General features: G+C 33.8%; 1 protein-coding gene across 2 annotated transcripts in view; it reads right to left on the minus strand.

Annotated features, from left to right (window-relative positions):
- The window catches only part of LOC125670054 (low-density lipoprotein receptor-related protein 4-like), a 42,878-nt gene extending 22,016 nt beyond the window's left edge, over positions 1 to 20,862 (minus strand). Inside the window, exons 1-2 of one of the 2 annotated variants that reach the window (XM_048904976.2) lie at positions 20,679 to 20,862; positions 20,349 to 20,483 (exon numbers count right to left, since the gene is read on the minus strand). In XM_048904976.2, coding sequence (XP_048760933.2) covers positions 20,349 to 20,483; positions 20,679 to 20,760 — 217 coding nt within the window. In that variant the 5' untranslated portion in view covers positions 20,761 to 20,862. The remainder of the gene's footprint in view (positions 1 to 20,348; positions 20,484 to 20,678) is intronic. The other variant, XM_056162245.1, reaches the window with a different exon arrangement.
- Between the last annotated feature and the right edge of the window lie 1,700 nt (positions 20,863 to 22,562).

Genomic DNA, 22,562 nt, shown 5'->3' on the forward strand with positions numbered 1-22,562 from the left:
GTAATTGGACCATACCAATACTTCACAAGTCTAAATATATTGTTGATTGAATATTGTTTAACGTCCCGCTCGAGAATTTTTCACCCATATGGAGACGTCACCATTTCCGGTGAAGGGCTGCAAAATTTAGGCCTATGCTCGGCGCTTACGGCCTTTGAGCAGGGATGAATCTTTATCGTGCCACACCTGCTGTAACACGGGGCCTCGGTTTTTACGGTCTCATCCGAAGGACTGCCCCATTTAGTCGCCTCTTACGACAAGCAAGGGATACTGAGGACCTATTATAACCCGGATCCCCACGGGATTCTAAATATATGACTACAAGATAAATTTCAATGAAGAACGAGGAATTAACAGCGACTCCAAATTGCAAAGACCAAAAATAATGCATGTGCATACATGCGAATGCGCGATTGTTTCAGCACAATCAATAATCCTACTTTGTAGGTTTTAGTAGTACGTATCTATGACCTCAATATCATTCCATATATTTCATTCATGAAGGATATATCTGTATTTGAATATTCGCCTATCAAATTTGAGCGCACGTGCGAGGAAGTGATTTTGATAACAATAATGAGTAGAGTCCTAAATCATATTTGCAACATAGATCAAAGCTATTAATTCAAATCTAAAAATGTTATAGACCAATACTTGAATTTAGATGTAAAATATTACAATGCACGCGCATTCACGCGCACGCGAATTCGATTAAGGAATTTCCGTTGATACCATTCAATAGGCATTTATAACATAAACTTATCGCCATTTTAGCACCCAAAAAATGAAAGAAAAACAATGCACGTGCCTATACGCACTCGTGAATATTACACAGCAACAATGTTGATAATGTAACGGCCAGCCGTATTCGATCGCCGATGGCCAGTTAGCTCAGTTGGTAGAGCACCTGACTAGAGATCCTGGTCACGGCACCAATTGTAACAGGAAGGGAGAAAATGCAATGGCTCAGACCGGGATTCTGAATCTCTAATCACAAACATCTAGACATATTGTATTGTTTATGTATTTTAAAATTATGTATAAAGTACAAGTATTTACATATTTTTATCTAGTTAAAAATCATTTACATACCGGTAACTAATACTTTCAATTCAACTAATCTATCGTTTATCGGTAAAATTGAATTACGAACCCGATTTAATATTGAAATATTCATATGTATACCGACTGAAATATATTTCATAAAAGATGGAATATTGTTAACAGATAATTTAGACCATCATTCTTGACTCTTGAAAACTCTATTGTTGATACAATGACTTATACCGGAATCCCACAATAACAGTTTTCGCGAGGCGCGTGCCACTAAGTAAACACGGTGTCATGTACTGGTAATTAGGAGACCATAATTGCTTAGGTAAACAAGGGATCATTGCCCATAATAGATCAAGGGTTGCGTTTAAACCCCAAACAGATATGACTTGGATATTGAGCACCTCATAATTATTAATTTCTCAAAATATTGTTTGAAACATAGGTAAAAACATTAGAGCATGGAATTGAAATTGTCAACCGATTCTGACAAAAATTTGTACAGACTTATAAGCGGGTCAATGGCAAATTCCTACAAAATAATCTTAAAAAATACAACCGACTTATAAGCGAGTATATACGGTAATTAGATGCAAAGGGGCCAACTATCTATTAAAGACAGTGGTCTAACGCGTCTTCTATGGCTTTCTCATAAAGTCATGGACGTGCGAGCCTTGTCAACTCCACATTAAACACTTTCTGCCATAAATACATTTGCATACACACAACTATCCATCTGCTTTTGGCCAGTAACTAAGGAAATTTAGGCGACTATCTAAATTATTTAGACAAATTCAAGCACAGAGCTGGTGGGTTTCTGCACTGGATCCGATGGGGTCATCCCTCCGTACCTCCTTTGTCGCCTCCTAAACACAGTCTTCAAGAAGGTACTGACTAAAACCCGGTCTCGGTCCCGGTCTTCGGTCTCGGTCCCGTGACTAAAACCCGGTCTTCGGTCCCGGTCCCAGATTTTTTTATTCGATAAAAACAGAATACATCAGAATATTTTACCCAATTTCTCGTTAATTTAGATATGACATATCATGCCTGCATTCTGATAGTTGATTGATAATATTATTGTCGTCTTTCGTAAAATAATATGTGAAAACTCCGGGACCGGTGGGACCAAGAAGTAAAAACAGTGCTAAAAGCCGGTCCCGGTCTCGATGTTTTTTATTTTTCTAAATAGCCGCTTTAATCTACCTTTTTATGAGAAAAAGATAAGAGTGTTATATTAAATGACATTCCTTTGTATGCACATGTATGTTTCTGATTTATTGTATGTTTGTGTTTTATTCCAATTTTCCTTTTTAATGTCAAAATCGAACTCAACTACGTGATTTTTCTCTCCCAAATGAACGCGTTACATTACATTTTCATAAATAGATAAGGATGTAGAAGAGAAATAATATTTATGTACTTATCCAGGTGTATTTGTTTGTAATTTACTGTTGGATGTAGTATTTACAAAATTAAGTCTTTTTTATATTTCATTTAGGTCAAACACCTGACCACACGATTGATAAAATTTTCAAATTCAATGTTGGTGTATTCCGAACCAGGTCTCCGTATATGTACATGTATTCTCTCTCTCTCTCTCTCTCTCTCTCTCTCTCTCTCTCTCTCTCTCTCATTTACGAGTGTATCGTGAGAATCGCATTAATTTGTTAAATCATGATGTTATATTAGTTGTTTTAATCAGGGAAGAAAAGCCTCTATATAAATATTAGAATAATACGTGCAAGATATGAGTCCAGAATGTACGATGTATGAAGTACTTTAAAAAATTATGTTCATTAGTGAAATGGAAAAAAACAAAACAAATATTGTCCTTAAATTTTATTATGATTATTGAAACATGATGAATAATTGTTGTTGATAGCGAAACAAAATTAATGTGCATTCTAGTCAACAACCCCTCCCCCGCCCCTTTCCAGAAAAATTCTGAATACAAGAATGACGCATTTGAAAAGCAAATGTTATACCCCCGTAATCGGATATTCGGGGCGCATTTATATTGTTTTTGGTCCATCCGTCTGTTTGTCAGCAAAAACTTGAACCTTCGGCATAACTTTTGAATGCATGTTGATAGGGTTTTCATATTTCACATGTGTACTCCTTGTGACAAGACCTTTCTTTACATGCAACTCTTCACCTTTCAAATTTGACCTACTTTTGAAAATCTTTAGCTTTAGCCATAACTCTTGAATGGTTAGTACAAATACACGAGGGTATAAAATGCTTCACGCAGGCATACTTTTCATGAAACGCTAACAGTAGGCTTATTTGTATTTTCAATTCTTAAATAAATTTACATGTATGTCTTGCATATTTATAAATGCAGATTTCATTGTTTGTAAATTTATCAGTTTATGTAAAATTTATGCACTTTGAAATATAAGATATTTTGAAAATAGGAAACCAACAGTTTTTGTGCAGCATAATTAATACATATATGTTTGCACATATACGTATATAACTATTCACAATAAATATAGTTACCACATAATATTACAGTAAAAATATACCATAGGTTATTTGAAGATCATCTAAAGTCAGAGGGTATCTTCTGTATAAGTATACAGAATCTGAGAATTTTTGGTGAGCATGTGCTCTATGTATGACACACTTTTATAGATACTATAAATATATTAGGTGGACTTTTTTAAAAGCATTGTATTTAAAAGAACTACAACTGAAAAAAAAAAGAAAACTAAGTATGAAATAAGAAAGGAAGAAATATTTTAGTTATTATTTATTGGTTATATAAAACTATACCCATATAAAGAGATCGGGTTCGGAATACCAAACATGAATTCTTTGAAAACTGATTTTGACAGGAATAGAAGAAATAAAATAAATGAACAAATAAACTAACTGTAAATTACAAACAAATATACACCGGGATAAGTACATATATATTATTTTCCTTCGACATCCTTATCTTCTATTGAAAAGGTAGTGTAACGCGATCATTTGGGACAAAATGTCACGTACATGTACATGTAGTGGAGTTCGATTCTGACATAAATACATGTATAAAGAATATTGGAATAAAAAACCTATACACACAATAAATCAGAAATATATGTATACAAAGGGATGCCATTGAGTATCACGTTCTTATATTTTATATGAAAAGGTAGATTAAAGCGGCTATTGAGGAAAAATGTCGAGACCAGGACTTGCTTTTAGCACTGTTTTTATTTCTCGGTCCCACCGGTCCCGGAGTTTTCACATATTATTTTACAAAAGAAGAAAATAATATGATCAATTTACTATCAGAATGCAGGCATGAGATGTCATACTTAAGTTATTGAGAAATGGGGCTCAAATATCCTGATATATTCTGTTTTTATTGAATAAAAGTATCTGGGACCGGGACCGAAGACCGGGTTTTAGTCACGAGACCGAGACCGAAGACCGGGACCGAGACCGGGTTTTAGTCAGTACCCTTCAAGAAGACCGTCTCCCCGATTTTACTGAGGGAGATCCGAGGGTCGATCGACCACAGATGAAGAATAGCAAGCTACCTTCAAGAAGCCCTTCCCCCGACTATACTGTGGGGATCCGTGGGCGATCGACTCTAGGAAGAGGATATGGACCCATGTACCACCTTCTGGAGGACCTAACCATCCCCGGATCTTCAAGAAGACCCGTCCCCGTTTCCAGGGGATCCGAGGGTCGACCACCATCGTCGCCTCGCCGCAACAAACCTAGTGTAGCAGGGCCCCTACTGGGCAGTCTGCACTTTAAATCTTCACCATCGTCGTCGTAGATGTAAAGCTGAACAAGTCGAAGAATTCCAGCATACGCTTACATCAGCTAAAAACTCTGCTACTGTTGTGGAAGTTACTTATGATGACTTTTGGGGCGCTGACCTCAACCTTACGCTACGGAAGCCCATTTAGGTAGGACCTATCAAAAATATTTTTTAATTTGAAATGACGAATTCCAGAATTCGTCATTACTGATTTTATTTTGTTATTTCAAACTTTTAAATTCGTTTCAACGGATTAAATTTGTTATAACAAATTTGTTGAACGAATTAAATTGAAAACACGAAATTTCAGAAATGGTTATATCGAATTGTTAAATGGGATATAACAATTTATAAAATCGTTTATATCAAATTATAAATAATTCGTGATAGCGAATTGCAGAATTAGTAAGAATATATTAAATACTTTGAAATTATAGATTTTTCAATTCATTATATCGAATTTTGATGCATTAAAACAAATGAATTTAAATTTGTTAAAACGAGTAGTTAATAAAATGTAGTTGGATGAAAATGTCGCAAGATCAGGCACCTGATTACACCTCTGGTATATCCAGGGTTCCGTGTTTGCCCAACTCTTAATTTTGTATTCTTTATAGGAGTTACGAGATTGATCACTGTTCATTATATTCACCTTTTCATCAGTACAAGTTTTTAAAATTTGTTGTAACGAATTATGCAATTGATATAACGAATTTCGGGATTCATTATTTCAAATTAAATTATTGAATGTTTTTACATAGATAATTTGCGATAAACAAGAATTGCATCTACTAATCATTTTCTGTTGTTTTTACAGCATACAATTTTTTGGTGTTTATTTTCAATGAAAATCGGGGCGTTATCTACCTTTGTTCACTTTCCTTTTCCATGCACGTGTAGTAGCAATATTAGGTGGTATAGGTCTCCATTATGTGACGTAACGTACTTTCTTTCGAAATGGAATGTTTACTGCTGTACAGAAATATATCTCTCATTCAAGCAGATTCTCGATCATGATAGTAATATATTTTACGCTAAATGTACATGTATGATTATGGTATTTATTAAGTCTTTGCATATGTTATCTATTAATTGTAGGTGTGAAAAATCTCAAGTTGTTAGAACTTGTATACGAACCATTTGCATATTATATATCCAATAAAATATGTTCAAACCAAAATGGATTGAAATTGACTTAAAAAATTACAATTTCAATCCCATGTTTTCAAATCGCTAAAAAATGTCCCCGTCTGTATGGCGATAGAGCTAGTACTTCGATGTGGTAGCAAGTCGGTCCGTCCCTAGTCGATCCGTCCCATGGTCGATTCGGCCCATTTTGCTTAGTCGATCCCGTCCCTCCATTTTTTTAAAATCAAAGATATGATAAATGATTATTACTTGAGAAAAAGGGAAGTTTTTGCATATATATATTGCAGTTATAGTGATCAAAATTAGATAACTGCTGAAGTTAGACGTGTAATTTGTAAATAAAATTGTTTATACAACCCTTAACTAGGATTTATAATTTTTGTTTGAAGTGCGATGGTTATGAAAATGTGTGCTTATTAATGATTGTAAAATCATCGTTATTCAACTGTGTATAGCAATCAATGTAAATGTGTGTCCCATGTCCACTGATCATTGTGAAAACACCTTAGTGAAAACAGTTTTTATAACTGCATTGTTGTGCAACCTTTGATCATTAATTACGAGCTTACAGTAACCTAACTATTAGAATTTTGTTTTGTTTTTGTTTTCAAAAGTTCAAAGAATTGCTCATGATTTGGAAATAGAATGTGGCAGGTATAGAAATATTCCAAGAAGGGACAGTATGTAAATTTTGTCGAAAAACAAAAGGTATTCTTTGTATTGAAAATGAAGCCCACTTTATTGAATATTGTGATGTGTATAATGATCTTCGAAAAAGCTGTCAACTATCAAAACATCTCTTCTTTTGGGGAAATACTGAAAGCTTATTTCAATATGGAGGAACAAATACCTTAAATGCTTTGGCAAAGTATGTTTTTCTTGCTTTTAAAAGAAGAGACATTTGTTATGATAAACAGTCTCAAGAAGACTAATATCCATTACGTGTGATCAAGGTTAATTAGTCTGCAATCAAGCCATAAATACCATAGAGCATATTAAAGGATGACTACCTGATGACAGAAGATATCAGCGGCACACACACCATGAAGATTACATACGCAGATGAATTAAATCAATTCAGTATTGTAAATAGCACTTGGAAAAATATTATTTTTTTCTGGGCCGGATCCACTAGGGGACGGATAGTCATGGGACGAATCGGTAACGGGACGTTTCGCACCAAAAGACGTTTCGTACTTAGACGATTCTCACTAGGACGGTTCGCTCCTATTTGCGGTGCGAAACGTCCCAAGATCGGTAAAGTTGGCTACTAGTAACCAGCTACTAGTAACTGGCTACTTAAAATAAGAAAAGTTGGCAACTAGTAGCCAGCTACTTGAACCAGGAAAAGCTAGCTACTAGTATCCAGTTACTAGTAGCCAGCTACTAAAGGTAAGAAAAGTTAGCTACACGTAGCCAGCTACTACAAAATATAAAAGTTATAATTACTGATACCTCGCTACCAGATAAAGGTTAATGAGTTTGAAAATTATTATCTATCAGATTTATTTCTAAAGAAGACGAGGAGTCGTATGAAATTGCATGCTCAATTATCCCAATTACATAACGTTGCAATGCAAAATACGAATACACTTTTTCAACTGAGTGTTTACTTTAAAAGTGATATAGATTGAATTCAGACCTTCAATCATTTGATATACCATCCATTTTGAGATATCTGCTACTTTTACAATTTGATTGGAGTTACCCTGAAATTCCAACATAAGTGTGAATACCGTAAGAAATTTTATGTTTGTATTAGATATCTGACGAATTTACGACTATACATATGGCAAGAAGTGATACATGATGTTTTGGTACGCCACGAATTTTCAGATATCGCTCTTTAGGAAATCAGTTACTTATACATTTTGATTACCGGTAAAATGAAATTTCAAGATCCGTATGAATACCATAAGGAAGTCCGTGTTTATATCATATATTTAATTAACTTACAACGATACGTATGGCGAGTAGTGATATTGGGAGTATCGTGATATGTCATCAATTTTCAGATATCACGCTTAAGGAAGTCAGCTACACATACCTTTTGATGGCAGGTAAACTGAAATTTCAAGTTTTTCGAAAATATCTTAAGGAACTCTGAGTTCGTATTAGATATCTAATAAACAATTATCAAAGTGAAGAAGAGTGATATTAGGTATCTTGACATGCCATCAAATTTCCAGATATCACGTTTAAGGAAGTCAGCTACTTATACCTTTTGATTCCTGGTATCCTGAAAGTTCACGTTTTTCAAAAAATCTTAAAGAACTCTGTCTTTGTATTAGATATCTGACTAATTTACAACTATCTACGTGAAGAAGTATCATATAAGGTATCTTGATATGCCAACAATTTTCGGATATCATACTTAACGAAATCAGCTACTTATACCTTTTGATTCCAGGTAACCTGAAATTTCAAGTTTTTCATAAATATCTTAAAGAACTCCTTGTTTGTATTAGATATCTGACTAATTTACAACTATCCATGTGAAGTGGAATGGTATTAGGTATCTTGATATGCCATCAATTTTCAGATATCACCCTTAAGGAAGTCAGTTACTTATACTTCTTGATTGCAAGTAACATGAAATTTCAAGTTTTCTACCAATATTTTAAGGAACTCTGAGTTTGTATTAGATATCTGACTAATTTACAATTATCAAAGTGAAGAAGAGTGATATTAGGTATCTTGACATGCAATAAATTTCCAGATATCACTCTTAAGAAGTCAGCTACTTATACCTTTTGATTCCAGGCAACCTGAAATTTCAAGTTTTTCATAAATATCTTAAAGAACTCTGTGTTTGTATTAGATATCTGACTAATTTACAACTATCCATGTGAAGTGGAATGGTATTAGGTATCTTGATATGCCATCAATTTTCAGATATCACCCTTAAGGAAGTCAGTTACTTATACTTCTTGATTGCAAGTAACATGAAATTTCAAGTTTTCTACCAATATTTTAAGGAACTCTGAGTTTGTATTAGATATCTGACTAATTTACAATTATCAAAGTGAAGAAGAGTGATATTAGGTATCTTGACATGCAATAAATTTCCAGATATCACTCTTAAGAAGTCAGCTACTTATACCTTTTGATTCCAGGCAACCTGAAATTTCAAGTTTTTCATAAATATCTTAAAGAACTCTGTGTTTGTATTAGATATCTGACTAATTTACAACTATCCATGTGAAGTGGAATGGTATTAGGTATCTTGATATGCCATCAATTTTCAGATATCACCCTTAAGGAAGTCAGTTACTTATACTTCTTGATTGCAAGTAACATGAAATTTCAAGTTTTCTACCAATATTTTAAGGAACTCTGAGTTTGTATTAGATATCTGACTAATTTACAATTATCAAAGTGAAGAAGAGTGATATTAGGTATCTTGACATGCAATAAATTTCCAGATATCACTCTTAAGAAGTCAGCTACTTATACCTTTTGATTGCAGGTAACATGAAATTTCAAGTTTTCTACCAATATTTCAAAGAACTCTGAGTTTGTATTAGATATCTGACTAATTTACGATTATTAAAGTGAAGAAGAGTGATATTGGGTATCTTGACATGCCATAGATTTCCAGATATCACGCTTAAGGAAGTCAGTTACTTGTACCTTTAGATTTCGGGTATCCTGAAATTTCAAGTTTTTCATAAATATCTTAAAGAACTCTGCATGTATTAGATATCTGACCAGTTTACGACTATCCATGTGAAGTGGAGTGGTACTAGGTATCTCGATATGTCATGAATTATCAGATATCACGCTTAAGGAAGTCAGCTACTTATACTTCTTGATTGCATGTAACATGAAATTTCAAGTTTTTCATAAATATCTTAAAGAACTCCGAGTTTGTATTACATATCTGACTAATTTTCAACTATTCATGTGAATTGAGATGGTATTAGGTATCTTAATATGCCATCAATTTTCAGATATCACCCTTAAGGAAGTCAGCTACTTATACCTTTTGATTCCATGCAACCTGAAATTTCAAATTTTTCAGAAATATCTTAAAGAAGTCTGTGTTTGTGTTAGATATCTGACTAGTTTACAACTATCCATGTGAAGTGGAGTGGTACTAGGTATCTTGATATGCCATCAATTTTCAGATATGACCTTTAAGGAAGTCAACTACTTATACATTTTGATTGCAGGTAACCTAAAATTTCAAGTTTTTCATAAATATTTTAAAGAACTCTTTCTTTTTATTAAATATATGACTAAGTTTCAACTAACTATGTGAAGTGGGATGGTATTAGGTATCTTAATATGCCATCAATTTTCAGATATCACCCTTAAGGAAGTCAGCTACTTATACATTTTGATTCCAGGTAAGATGAAATTTAAAGTTTTTCATAAATATCTTAAAGAACTCTGTATTTGTATTAGATATCTGACTAATTTACAACTATCTACGTGAAGAAGTATGATATTAGGTATCTTGACATGCCAACAATTTTCAGATATCCTCTTAAGGAAGTCAGCTACTTATACCCTTTCATTCCTAGTAATCTAAGTCTTCCGTACATACATGTATCTTAAGGAACTCTGCGTTTGTAATAAATATATCATTCATTTACCATCTCACATATGACAAGGTGTGATATTAAGTAACTTAATATGAATCAATTTTCAGATATCACGAGTAAGGAAGTCAGCTACTTATAGATTTTGATTCCTGACAACCTAAAATTTCAAGTTTTTCATAAATATCTTAAGGATCTCGTTGTTTGTATTAAATATCTGACTAATTTACAACTGTCCATGTGACCTTATGTTACCTGGAATCAAAAGGTATAAGTAGCTGACTTCCTTAAACGTGATATCTTAAAATTGATGGCATAATAAGATACGTATTATCACTCCTTGTCATATGTGAGTTGGTAAATTAATGATATATCTAATACAAACGCAGAGTTCCTTAAGATGTGTAGGGAAAACTTAATATTAGTCAGATATCTAATACAAATACAGAGTTCTTTAAGATATTTATGAAAAACTTGAAATTTCAGGCTACCTAGAATCAAATGGTATAAGTAGATGACTTCCTTAAACGTGATATCTGAAAATTGATGGCATATCAAAATACCTAATATCACATCTTGTCATGCGTGCATTGCTAAATTAATCAGATATCTAAAACAAAAACGGAGCTCCTTAAAATATTTTCTAAAAATTTAAATTTTCAGGTTACCTGCAATCAAAATGTACAAGTAGCTGACTTCCTTAAGCGTGATATATGAAAATTGAAAGCATATCAAGATACCTAATATAACTCCTTGTCATATGTGCATTGGTAAATTAATCAGATATCTAAAACAAAAACGGAAATCCTCAAAATATTTACTAAACACTTGAAATTTCATGTTACCTGCAATCAAAAGGTACAAGTAGCTGACTTCCTTAAGGGTGATATCTGAAAATTGATGGCCTATCAAGATACCTAATACCATTCCACTTCACATGGATAGTTGTAAATTAGTCAGATATCTAATACAAACAAGGCGTTCTTTAAGATATTTATGAAAAACTTGAAATTTCATGTTACCTGCTACCAAAAGGTATAAGTAGCTGACTTCCTTAAGCGTGATATCTCAAAATCAATGGCATATCAAGATACCTAGTACTACTCCACTTCACATGGATAGTTGTAAACTAGTCAGATATCTAATACAAACTCAAGAGTTCTTTAAGATATTTATGAAAACCTTGAAATTTCAGGTTTCCTGGAATCGAAAGGTATAAGTAGCTGACTTCCTTAAGGTGAAATCTGAAAATTTATGGCATATCAAGATACCTAATACCACTCCACATGGATAGTTGTAAATTAGTCAGATATCTAATAAAAACAAGGCGTTCTTTAAGATATTTATGAAAAACTTGAAATTTCAGGTTACCTGCAATCAAAAGGTATAAGTAGCTGACTTCGTTAAGCATGATATCCGAAAATTGTTGGCATATCAATATACCTAATATCACACCTCTTCACATGGATAGTTGTAAATTAGTCAGATATCTAATATAAATACAGAGTTCTTTAAGATATTTATGAAAAACTTGAAATTTCAGGTTACCAGGAATCAAAAGGTATAAGTAGCTGACTTCCTTAAGCGTGATATCTAAAAATTGATGGCATATCAAGATATCTAATATCAGATTTTGTCATATGTGCATTAGTAAATTAATCATATATATAAAACAAATACGGAGCTCCTTAAAATATTTTCTAAAATCTTTAATTTTCAGATTACCTGCAATCAAAATGTATTAGTAGCTGACTTCCTTAAGCGTGATATCTCCAAATTAATGGCATATAAAGATACCTAGCACCACTCCACTTCACATGGATAGTTGTAAACTAGTCAGATATCTAATACAAGCACAGAGTTCTTTAAAATATTTATGAAAAACCTGAAATTTCAGGATACCAGGAATCAAAAGATACAAGTAGCTGACTTCCTTAAGCGTGATATCTGGAAATTTATGGCATGTCAAGATACCTAATATCAATCTTCTTCACTTTGATAATTGTAAATTAGTCAGATATCTAATACAATCTCAGAGTTCCTTAAGATATTTTCGAAAAACTTGAAATTTCAGTTTACCTGCCATCAAAAGGTATGTGTAGCTGACTTCCTTAAGCGTGATATCTGAAAATTGATGACATATCACGATACACAATATCACTACTCGCCATACGTATCGTTGGAAGTTAGTTAAATATATGATATAAACACGGAGTTCCTTAAGGTATTCATACGGATCTTGAAATTTCATTGTACCGATAATCAAAATGTATAAGTAACTGATTTCCTAAAGAGCGATATCTGAAAATTCGTGGCGTACCAAAACACCATCTATCACTTCTTGTCATATGTATAGTCGTAAATTCGTCAGATATCTAATACAAACATAAAGTTTCTTACGGTATTCACACTTAAGTTGGAATTTCAAGGTAACTCCAATCAAATTGTAAAAGTAGCAGATATCTCAAAATGGATGGTATATCAAATGATTGAAGGTCTGAATTCAATCTATATCACTTTTAAAGTAAACACTCAGTTGAAAAAGTGTATTTGTATTTTGCATTGCAACGTTATGTAATTGGGGATAATTGAGCATGAAATTTCATACGACTCCTCGTCCTCTTTAGAAATAAATCTGATAGATAATAATTTTCAAACTCATTAACCTTTATCTGGTAGCGAGCTATCATTAATTATAACTTTTATATTTTGTAGTAGCTGGCTACGAGTAGTTACCTTTTCTTACTTTTAGTAGCTGGCTACTAGTAACTGGCTACTAGTAGCTAACTTTTCCTGGTTCAAGTAGCTGGCTACTAGTAGCCAACTTTTCTTATTTTAAGTAGCCAGTTACTAGTAGCTGGTTACTAGTAGCCAACTTTACCGATCTAACGTCCCATGCATTTTCCAATTACTTTGGTTATTATCTATATAACTACATATCTAAGAAGTTTTGTCTGATTACATTTGATGTTAACATATATAGACAGGCATGATGCTAGTCCATGTACGCCGAATTTCCTCTATCAAATTAGATCTTGATTTTAATTAGTACTTGATTGTGATTGAAGTTTCCTTTTGATATAAAGCATTCATATTTAATGATATAAAAGTCTGGTTTTATATATGATTTATAGTCACATGTTCAAGCAATACAGTTACGGGATGGGATCCATTGTCAAAGCGTAGAGAAAATCATCGACTTATTCAACTCCACAAGATATACCATAACATGACTCCCAATTACCTAAACAATATAATTCAGTCTCTGAGAAATCAAGCTCACAACTACAACACAAGAGCAACTAACTCACTGCAAGAAATCAACTCTAGAACCAAGCTATACTTTAATTCATTTTTCCATCTGCAATAAGGAAATGGAATGCACTTTCTCGAAATGTCCAATTAAATCCCTCTAGCTTTAAGAAATATCTTAATATAAGTGTCATTGATATTCCAAATTATTTTTACTTAGGAACCAAAATCGGACAAACTCTTCATGCAAAATTGAGATTAGAATGCAGTGCTCTTAATCTTCATATGTTTCAAAGAAAATTATGCATTTGTGGAGAAGTAAAAAGTGGTGATAATTTTCTTTTACGCTGTAATATGTACTCAAGAGTTAGGACCAATACAATTCTGGAGCATCTCCGAAAATATAGATGCAATTAACTTAATATTTGAAGTGGTACCGCCATCGCGATAGTTGTGTTTTTAATCTCGCTTAGATCACTTACCTAGTTTGTTGAGAGTGTTAATCTCTATAATTATAATTCCACATGTTTGATTATTTCTATAACATAGACTATTAACTTATTTTTTAATCAGTATGGATATTTATAAACATTATTCTACAAATTAAAGAACATAAAGACAGTCACCAATGTCTTAGGGCGAAACGTCTAAGGGTGAATCCGTCTTTTGGGGCGAATCGTCTCAGCACGAAACGTCCTTAGGGCCGAAACGTCCCGTAAAAAAAAAAGATAAATATGTAAAGTGTAACATTATCTGTTATATTTCCTGACAACGAAATGTGACAGTAGCCATGGAATGGGTTTCTACGGAAGCCGATAGGTGCCAGGGTATAGAATTAATATTCAGTTTAACTGGCGGCCGCCACTTAATTTATGTGGCGGCCGCCATTTAATCTAACTGGCGGCCGCCACTTATTATCTGGCGGCCGCCATATGAATTAACTGGCGGCCGCCACATAAATTAAGTGGTGGTCGCCACTTAATCTATATTCAACTCCTCTCTCTCTCCTCCCCCCTCTCTCTCTCAAAATCAAAGGGATGCAATCCCTTTAATCTCCCTCTCCTCTCCAATACTTAGTAACATGTATGTGATATACAATTAAGAGCATTGTTGTTTATACAACTCTATATAAATGTTCGCGATATCAAATGTCGACAGATTCGCGCACGAGCAAATCTTCATTTGTAAATGCCTGTAAACCGTATGCTAATAAACTGAACTGAACTTAATATACCAACGTATCAGGCACGTAGAACCAGGGTGCTGACCCTTCACTCTTTTGACAACGTTCTTTCTTTTATTTTCATAGGGAAAATAAGTTTTTTTCACATGTGAAATAAGATTAATTGGTTGAGTAGCCCCATCCTATTCTTTTGGTGGTAGTAATGAATGGTAAAAATGTAATGATGAATGAACTGATGAATTGAAGGACAAACGAAGCCCCCTCCCTCCAGTTTAGGAGTATGAAGTTTGGGCATTTTAGGTTCCTTTTCTGCTTGTCAACAATTGTAGAAGACAATTATTCCTCCGACTATCCCAACACTTTGAAAAACGAGCCTACGTGTTTGTACTATTCTAAATCTTTCCAAAATAATCACTCAACAATATGAGTTAAATTGTTTTGGAAATTGGCAGCCGCCATGTATAAGTCCTGTTATTGAAATGAACAGAACACATATTTGTTGTTCAGGCAAAGAAACATAACTCTTGCAATCAATTGAATTGCACAGTTTTGACACTATCCCCTAAATAGATCGGTAAAGTTGGCTACTAGTAACCAGCTACTAGTAACTGGCTACTTAAAACGAGAAAAATTGGCTACTAGTAGCCAGCTACTTGAATCAGGAAAAGTTAGCTACTAGTAGCCAGCTACAAAAAGTAAGACAAGTTAGCTACTCGTAGCCAGCTACTACAAAATATAAAAGTTATAATTACTGATAGCTCGCTACCAGATAACGGTTAATGAGTTTGAAAATTATTATCTATCAGATTTATTTCTAAAGAGGACGAGGAGTTGTATGAAATTTCATACTCAATTATCCCCAATTACATAACGTTGCAATGCAAAATACGAATACACTTTTTCAACTGAGTGTTTACTTTAAAAGTGATACAGATTGAATTCAGACCTTCAATCATTTGATATACCATCCATTTTGAGATATCTGCTACTTTTACAATTTGATTGGAGTTACCCTGAAATTTCAACATAAGTGTGAATACCGTAAGAAACTTTATGTTTGTATTAGATATCTGACGAATTTACGACTATACATATGACAAGAAGTGATAGATGGTGTTTTGGTACGCCACGAATTTTCAGATATCGCTCTTTAGGAAATCAGTTACTTGTACATTTTGATTATCGGTACAATGAAATTTCAAGATCCGTATGAATACCTTAAGGAACTCCGTGTTTATATCATATATTTAACTAACTTCCAACGATACGTATGGCGAGTAGTGATATTGTGTATCGTGATATGTCATCAATTTTCAGATATCACCCTTAAGGAAGTCAGCTACATATACCTTTTGATGGCAGGTAAACTGAAATTTCAAGTTTTTCGAAAATATTTTAAGGAACTCTGAGTTTGTATTAGATATCTGACTAATTTATAATTATCAAAGTGAAGAAGAGTGATATTAGGTATCTTGACATGCCATAAATTTCCAGATATCACGCTTAAGGAAGTCAGCTACTTATACCTTTTGATTGCAGGTAACCTGAAAATTAAAGTTTTTAGAAAATATTTTAAGGAACTCCGTCTTTGTTTTAAATATCTAATTAATTTGCCAATGCACATATGACTAAATCTGATATTAGGTATCTTGATATGCCAACAATTTTCGGATATCATACTTAACGAAGTCAGCTACTTATACCTTTTGATTCCAGGTAACATGAAATTTCAAGTTTTTCATAAATATCTTAAAGAACGCCTTGTTTGTATTAGATATCTGACTAATTTACAACTATCCATGTGAAGTGGAGTGGTATTAGGTATCTTGATAGGCCATCAATTTTCAGATATCACGCTTAAGGAAGTCAGCTACTTATACCTTTTGATTGCAGGTAACATGAAATTTCAAGTTTTCTACCAATATTTTAAGGAACTCTGAGTTTGTATTAGATATCTGACTAATTTACAATTATCAAAGTGAAGAAGAGTGATATTAGGTATCTTGACATGCCATAAATTTCCAGATATCACGCTTAAGGAAGTCAGCTACTTATACCTTTTGATTCCTGGTATCCTGAAATTTCAAGCTTTTCATAAATATCTCAAGGAACTTTGTGTTTGTACTAGATATCTGACTAATTTACCATTATCCACGTGATCAAGACTGATATTAGGTGTCTTGATATATCATCAGTTTGCAGATATCACCCTTAAGGAAGTTAGCTACTTATACCTTTTTGATTGCAGGTAACATGAAATTTCAAGTTTTCTACCAATATTTTAAGGAACTCTGAGTTTGTATTAGATATCTGATTAATTTACAATTATCCATGTGAAGAAGACTGATATTAGGTGTCTTGATATACCATCAATTTTCAGATATCATGTTTAAGGAAGTTAGCTACTTATACCTTTTGATTGCAGGTAAACTGAAATTTCAAGTTTTATCAAATATTTTAAGGAACTCCGTGTTTGTTTTAGATATCTGATTAATTTCTCAATCCACATATGACAAGATGTGCTATTAGGCATTTTGATATGCCATAAATGTTCAGATATCGCCCTTAACAAAGTCAGCTACTTATACCTTTTCATTCCTAGTAATCTAAGTTTTCCGTACATATCTTAAGGAACTCTGCGTTTGTAATAAATATATCATTCATTTACCATCTCACATATGACAAGGTGTGATATTAAGTAACTTGATATCCCATCAATTTTCAGATATCACGAGTAAGCAAGTCAGCTACTTATAGCTTTTGATTCCTGACAACCTGAAATTTCAAGTTTTTCATATTAAATATCTTAAGAATCTCCTTGTTTGTATTAAATATCTGACTAATTTACAACTGTCCATGTGACCTTATGTTACCTGGAATCAAAAGGTATAAGTAGCTGACTTCCTTAAACGTGATATCTGAAACTTGATGGCATAATAAGATACGTATTATCACTCCTTGTCATATGTGAGATGGTAAATTAATGATATATCTAATACAAACGCAGAGTTCCTTACGATGTGTAGGGAAAACTTAATATTAGTCAGGTATCTAATACAAATACAGAGTTCTTTAAGATATTTATGAAAAACTTGAAATTTCAGGCTACCTAGAATCAAATGGTATAAGTAGCCGACTTCCTTAAACGTGATATCTGAAAATTGATGGCATATCAAAATACCTAATATCACATCTTGTCATGCGTGCATTGGTAAATTGATCAGATATCTAAAACAAAGACGAAGCTCCTTAAAATATTTTCTAAAAACTTGAAATTTCAGGTTACCTGCAATCAAACTGTACAAGTAGCCGACTTCCTTAAGCGTGATATCTGAAAATTGATGACATATCACGATACACAATATCACTACTCGCCATACGTATCGTTGGAAGTTAGTTAAATATATGATATAAACACGGAGTTCCTTAAGGTATTCATACGGATCTTGAAATTTCATTGTACCGATAATCAAAATGTATAAGTAACTGATTTCCTAAAGAGCGATATCTGAAAATTCGTGGCGTACCAAAACACCATCTATCACTTCTTGTCATATGTATAGTCGTAAATTCGTCAGATATCTAATACAAACATAAAGTCAAACATAAAGTTTCTTACGGTATTCACACTTATGTTGAAATTTCAGGGTAACTCCAATCAAATTGTAAAAGTAGCAGATATCTCAAAATGGATGGTATATCAAATGATTGAAGGTCTGAATTCAATCTATATCACTTTTAAAGTAAACACTCAGTTGAAAAAGTTTATTCGTATTTTGCATTGCAACGTTATGTAATTGGGGATAATTGAGCATGAAATTTCATACGACTCCTCGTCCTCTTTAGAAATAAATCTGATAGATAATAATTTTCAAACTCATTAACCGTTATCTGGTAGCGAGCTATCAGTAATTATAACTTTTATATGTTGTAGTAGCTGGCTACGAGTAGCTACCTTTTCTTACTTTTAGTAACTGGCTACTAGTAGCTAACTTTTCCTGGTTCAAGTAGCTGGCTACTAGTAGCCAACTTTTCTTATTTTAAGTAGCCAGTTACTAGTAGCTGGTTACTAGTAGCCAACTTTACCGATCTCCCCTAAATACCTATTATGACAATTTCCCACTTTCTAATCCCTGTGTATAAATATAGTGCGCAAGCGCTAATTGCTAGTCATTTTTGAGTTGCATGTCAACGAAAATCCAAATCCTCCCTCCCCTTCCCATTTTTCTAAGCATACATGCATATCATCGTTGTTGTGTTTTTGCTGTCTCTCTTTGTGTATTTTCAGATCCGTTTTGTCAACGTGACTCGACTCTCCGCATTCACGAAGCGTCATGGTTCTACGAATTTACGAGGTAATAGACAATCGATGAATTTTGCCAAGCCTGCCACAGATTTTGTTGCAGTCCAGGTCCGTGGCCAATATTGGGCTTATTGACATTCAATGATTGATTGATTGATTGACAGATTGAAATGATTGATTGACACATTGGTGGATTGAAATATTGAGTGAATTATTGATTGATTGCAACATTTGTGGATTGAAATACTGATTGATTGAAAATATTGAGTGAATTATTGATTGATTGACACATTGGTGGATTGAAGTATTGATTGATTGATTGAAAATATTGAATGAATTATTGATTGATATATTGATTGATTGACACATTGATGGATTGAAATATTGATTGATTGATAATATTGAGTGAATTATTGATTGATTGACTCAAACATGCATGGACTATTGATGCTACAATATAACTATCCAAAAGTCGTTGTAGATCATGGATTTCATTACAGAGTGTATTTGATATACATACTGATGTTTTGTATTGATATGAACAATGTCGTTGAATTGGAAATATGTTTTTATTAAGTAAAGCCATGACGAAGACTGCCAATACGTGTTATCGTTCTGTTCTATTGAAATAATAAGTGGCGACCGCCAAATTCTATACCCTGGCACCTATCGGCTTCCTTAGGTTTCAGCAAGCCGATGATTGGTTATACAACCTCGTCCGATACCTTCGCTTCCTATTTTGAAATGCACACCTTCGCTTCCTATTTTGAAATGCACACATCTGCATGTTTCATTTTATTTGACCATTTACAATGATATATAGACAGGAAGAGTTGATCATTTCTGTATAAATATAAGAAAAGACGAGACTGAATACATGAAATCAGAGTCTGAGGTTAAAATCTTAAGCTTGAAGCATTTTCGCGTCATGATTCAAAGTGACTTGTCTGACGCACAGGGGCTAAGGGATTTATGGTATTTTTATGGTATATTTATGGTATCGCAGAGTTCGGGCCCAAAACGGGTTTAGCCCCTGTGGTCTGACGTACGGTATCAACTAAATCTGATACATGCAAGAAAAGAAATGAATTCATTTACGACAATTTGCTTCATCTGTTTTATCATCCTCATCTATACAATCGTAGTCTCCGTCACATCTCCAACTCATTGGGATACATCGCCTCATGCATTTGAACTGGTTTTCTTCGCACACAAGGGGTGGTTCAGATTCCGCTGGTTTTCAGATGCAAAATAAAAAAAATTACATATGAAATGTAAATATATAAAACAATGGAGAATAACGAAAAGTCAATTAAACATCTGTGATATTTTGAACATTATCTGACGAGTTATTTTACAAAACATGATACCGGCCAGTGCATGACCGGCGTGGTTACACATAGTATATTCTATAGTATCAAATATTACCTGTATTGGAATACTGAAAGTTTCCTAGCCATATGAACGTATGAAGAAGTATTAATGGAAAGTTGAACAAGTTCTTCATCATGGAACAAACTGTATAACCCTCCCCGTTTAGTCAAAAGAAAAACACTACTGAATGTGTATCTGCCAACCTCGCACGATACAGACAAATTAAAGAAAAGAGTATCTACTTTGGATGATGTCAAAGTTCACCCTTTCCCAGCCCTGAAAAAAAGTCAACGCAGAGAAAACGATTAGTTTAGAAAACCCCGAGCTGCAGAAAAGTTAGTGGGATTACTACTGAATGCTGAACCACCAGAGAAGCATCCCTGTTCAAGTTTCTCTATATCAAGTTTTAAGAAATCCAAGAGGTTTGTACTGCTCTTTATTAAGAGAAATTGTGCAACATTAATCTTAAAAAGGCCCGATTGATATCCTCATCCACATATATCTGAGCAGTGTATGCACTTTACAATGGTGTTCATGTGACACTAAATTGATAATAGATTATCATATATCAGAGAATTTAAACTTTGAACTCATGGTTCAGGCTCATAGGAAATATGAAGCGGTTAGAGTGGGGCCTATATATAACATCGGGTGATCTATCCCTGCGGATTTAGACTAGGATTTGTAATAATCATTAACATCGGGTGATGTATCCCTGCGGATCTAAACTAGGATTTGTAATAATCATTAACATCGGGTGATCTATCCCTGCGGATCTAGACTAGCATTTGTAATAATCATTAACATCGGGTGATCTATCCCTGCGGATCTAGACTAGCATTTGTAATAATCATTAACATCGGGTGATCTATCCCTGCGGATCTAGACTAGCATTTGTAATAATCATTAACATCGGGTGATCTATCCCTGCGGATCTAGACTAGCATTTGTAATAATCATTCATCCAAGCTCCATACAGATGGTTCATTCACTTCCAAATAAATTTCAAATCTTATTACAGAACTCTCATTTATCTTTGCTCCAACTCAGAGGTGTACATTTTTCACTCATATTTCTACTTACTTAGGGATAGTTTTATTTCTACTTACTTAGCGATAGTTTCCGGTGCAGGATGTCAGATTCTTCACCAGACTCTCTGCCCTCTTCCCATGTTCTTATCGCCACTTCACGGCTTAAATGCCGTAGGGATCCGGGTTATAATAGGTCCTCAAGTACGGGGAACTGTGTCAAACGCCTTCTGATAGTCCATGTGTATGCATTCTATGGTCCCCTTTATCCAGTGAGTGTGCCCACTTGTCTAACAATTACAACAGTTGTAACGTTGTTGATCTGCCGGAGATGTAGAGAAAAGTTTGTTACCAGTCCGCCTGTTTCTTATTTCTTATATATGGCAGTTATCTGTGCTTGTTTCCAGTCATTTGGTAGTAAAGTCCGTTCCTCCGTGGATTGGTCAGATAGAATTGACAGTGGTACACTGATGGGCTTTCACGAAGTCTGATTTTAATTAGATTGATGGTTTTTTAATAAATATTTCTCTTAGAAATGGTGGATGTAATTCGTCGAGTCCTGGAGATTTTTCTATGTTTATTGTGTCCTATTTTATGTTCATCTTTAACATTCAATTCTTTAAGAGTCGATGTATCTCCTTCTCCCTCACAAACACACTTTTGAAAAATTTATCTTGGATCTCTGAATTTTCTTGATCATCATGTTTGGAGGTGGGGTTGTCTTAATAGTTCGCCGATTCCATCGTTTACTCTTCCCTTTGAGTTTATGTACATTGTATTTCCATACATTGCTATCGGGTTTCCTTTTGCATTCTGTGATAAACTCTTTTCATATTCTTTTCTTTTTAGCTCTTCTGAGCCGAAGGCTCAAAGAGCTAATCATATGGCCATATGTCTGCCGTGCGGTGTG

This window comes from Ostrea edulis, chromosome 4 (genome assembly GCF_947568905.1).
Source record: "Ostrea edulis chromosome 4, xbOstEdul1.1, whole genome shotgun sequence".
Lineage (NCBI taxonomy): Eukaryota > Metazoa > Mollusca > Bivalvia > Ostreida > Ostreidae > Ostrea > Ostrea edulis.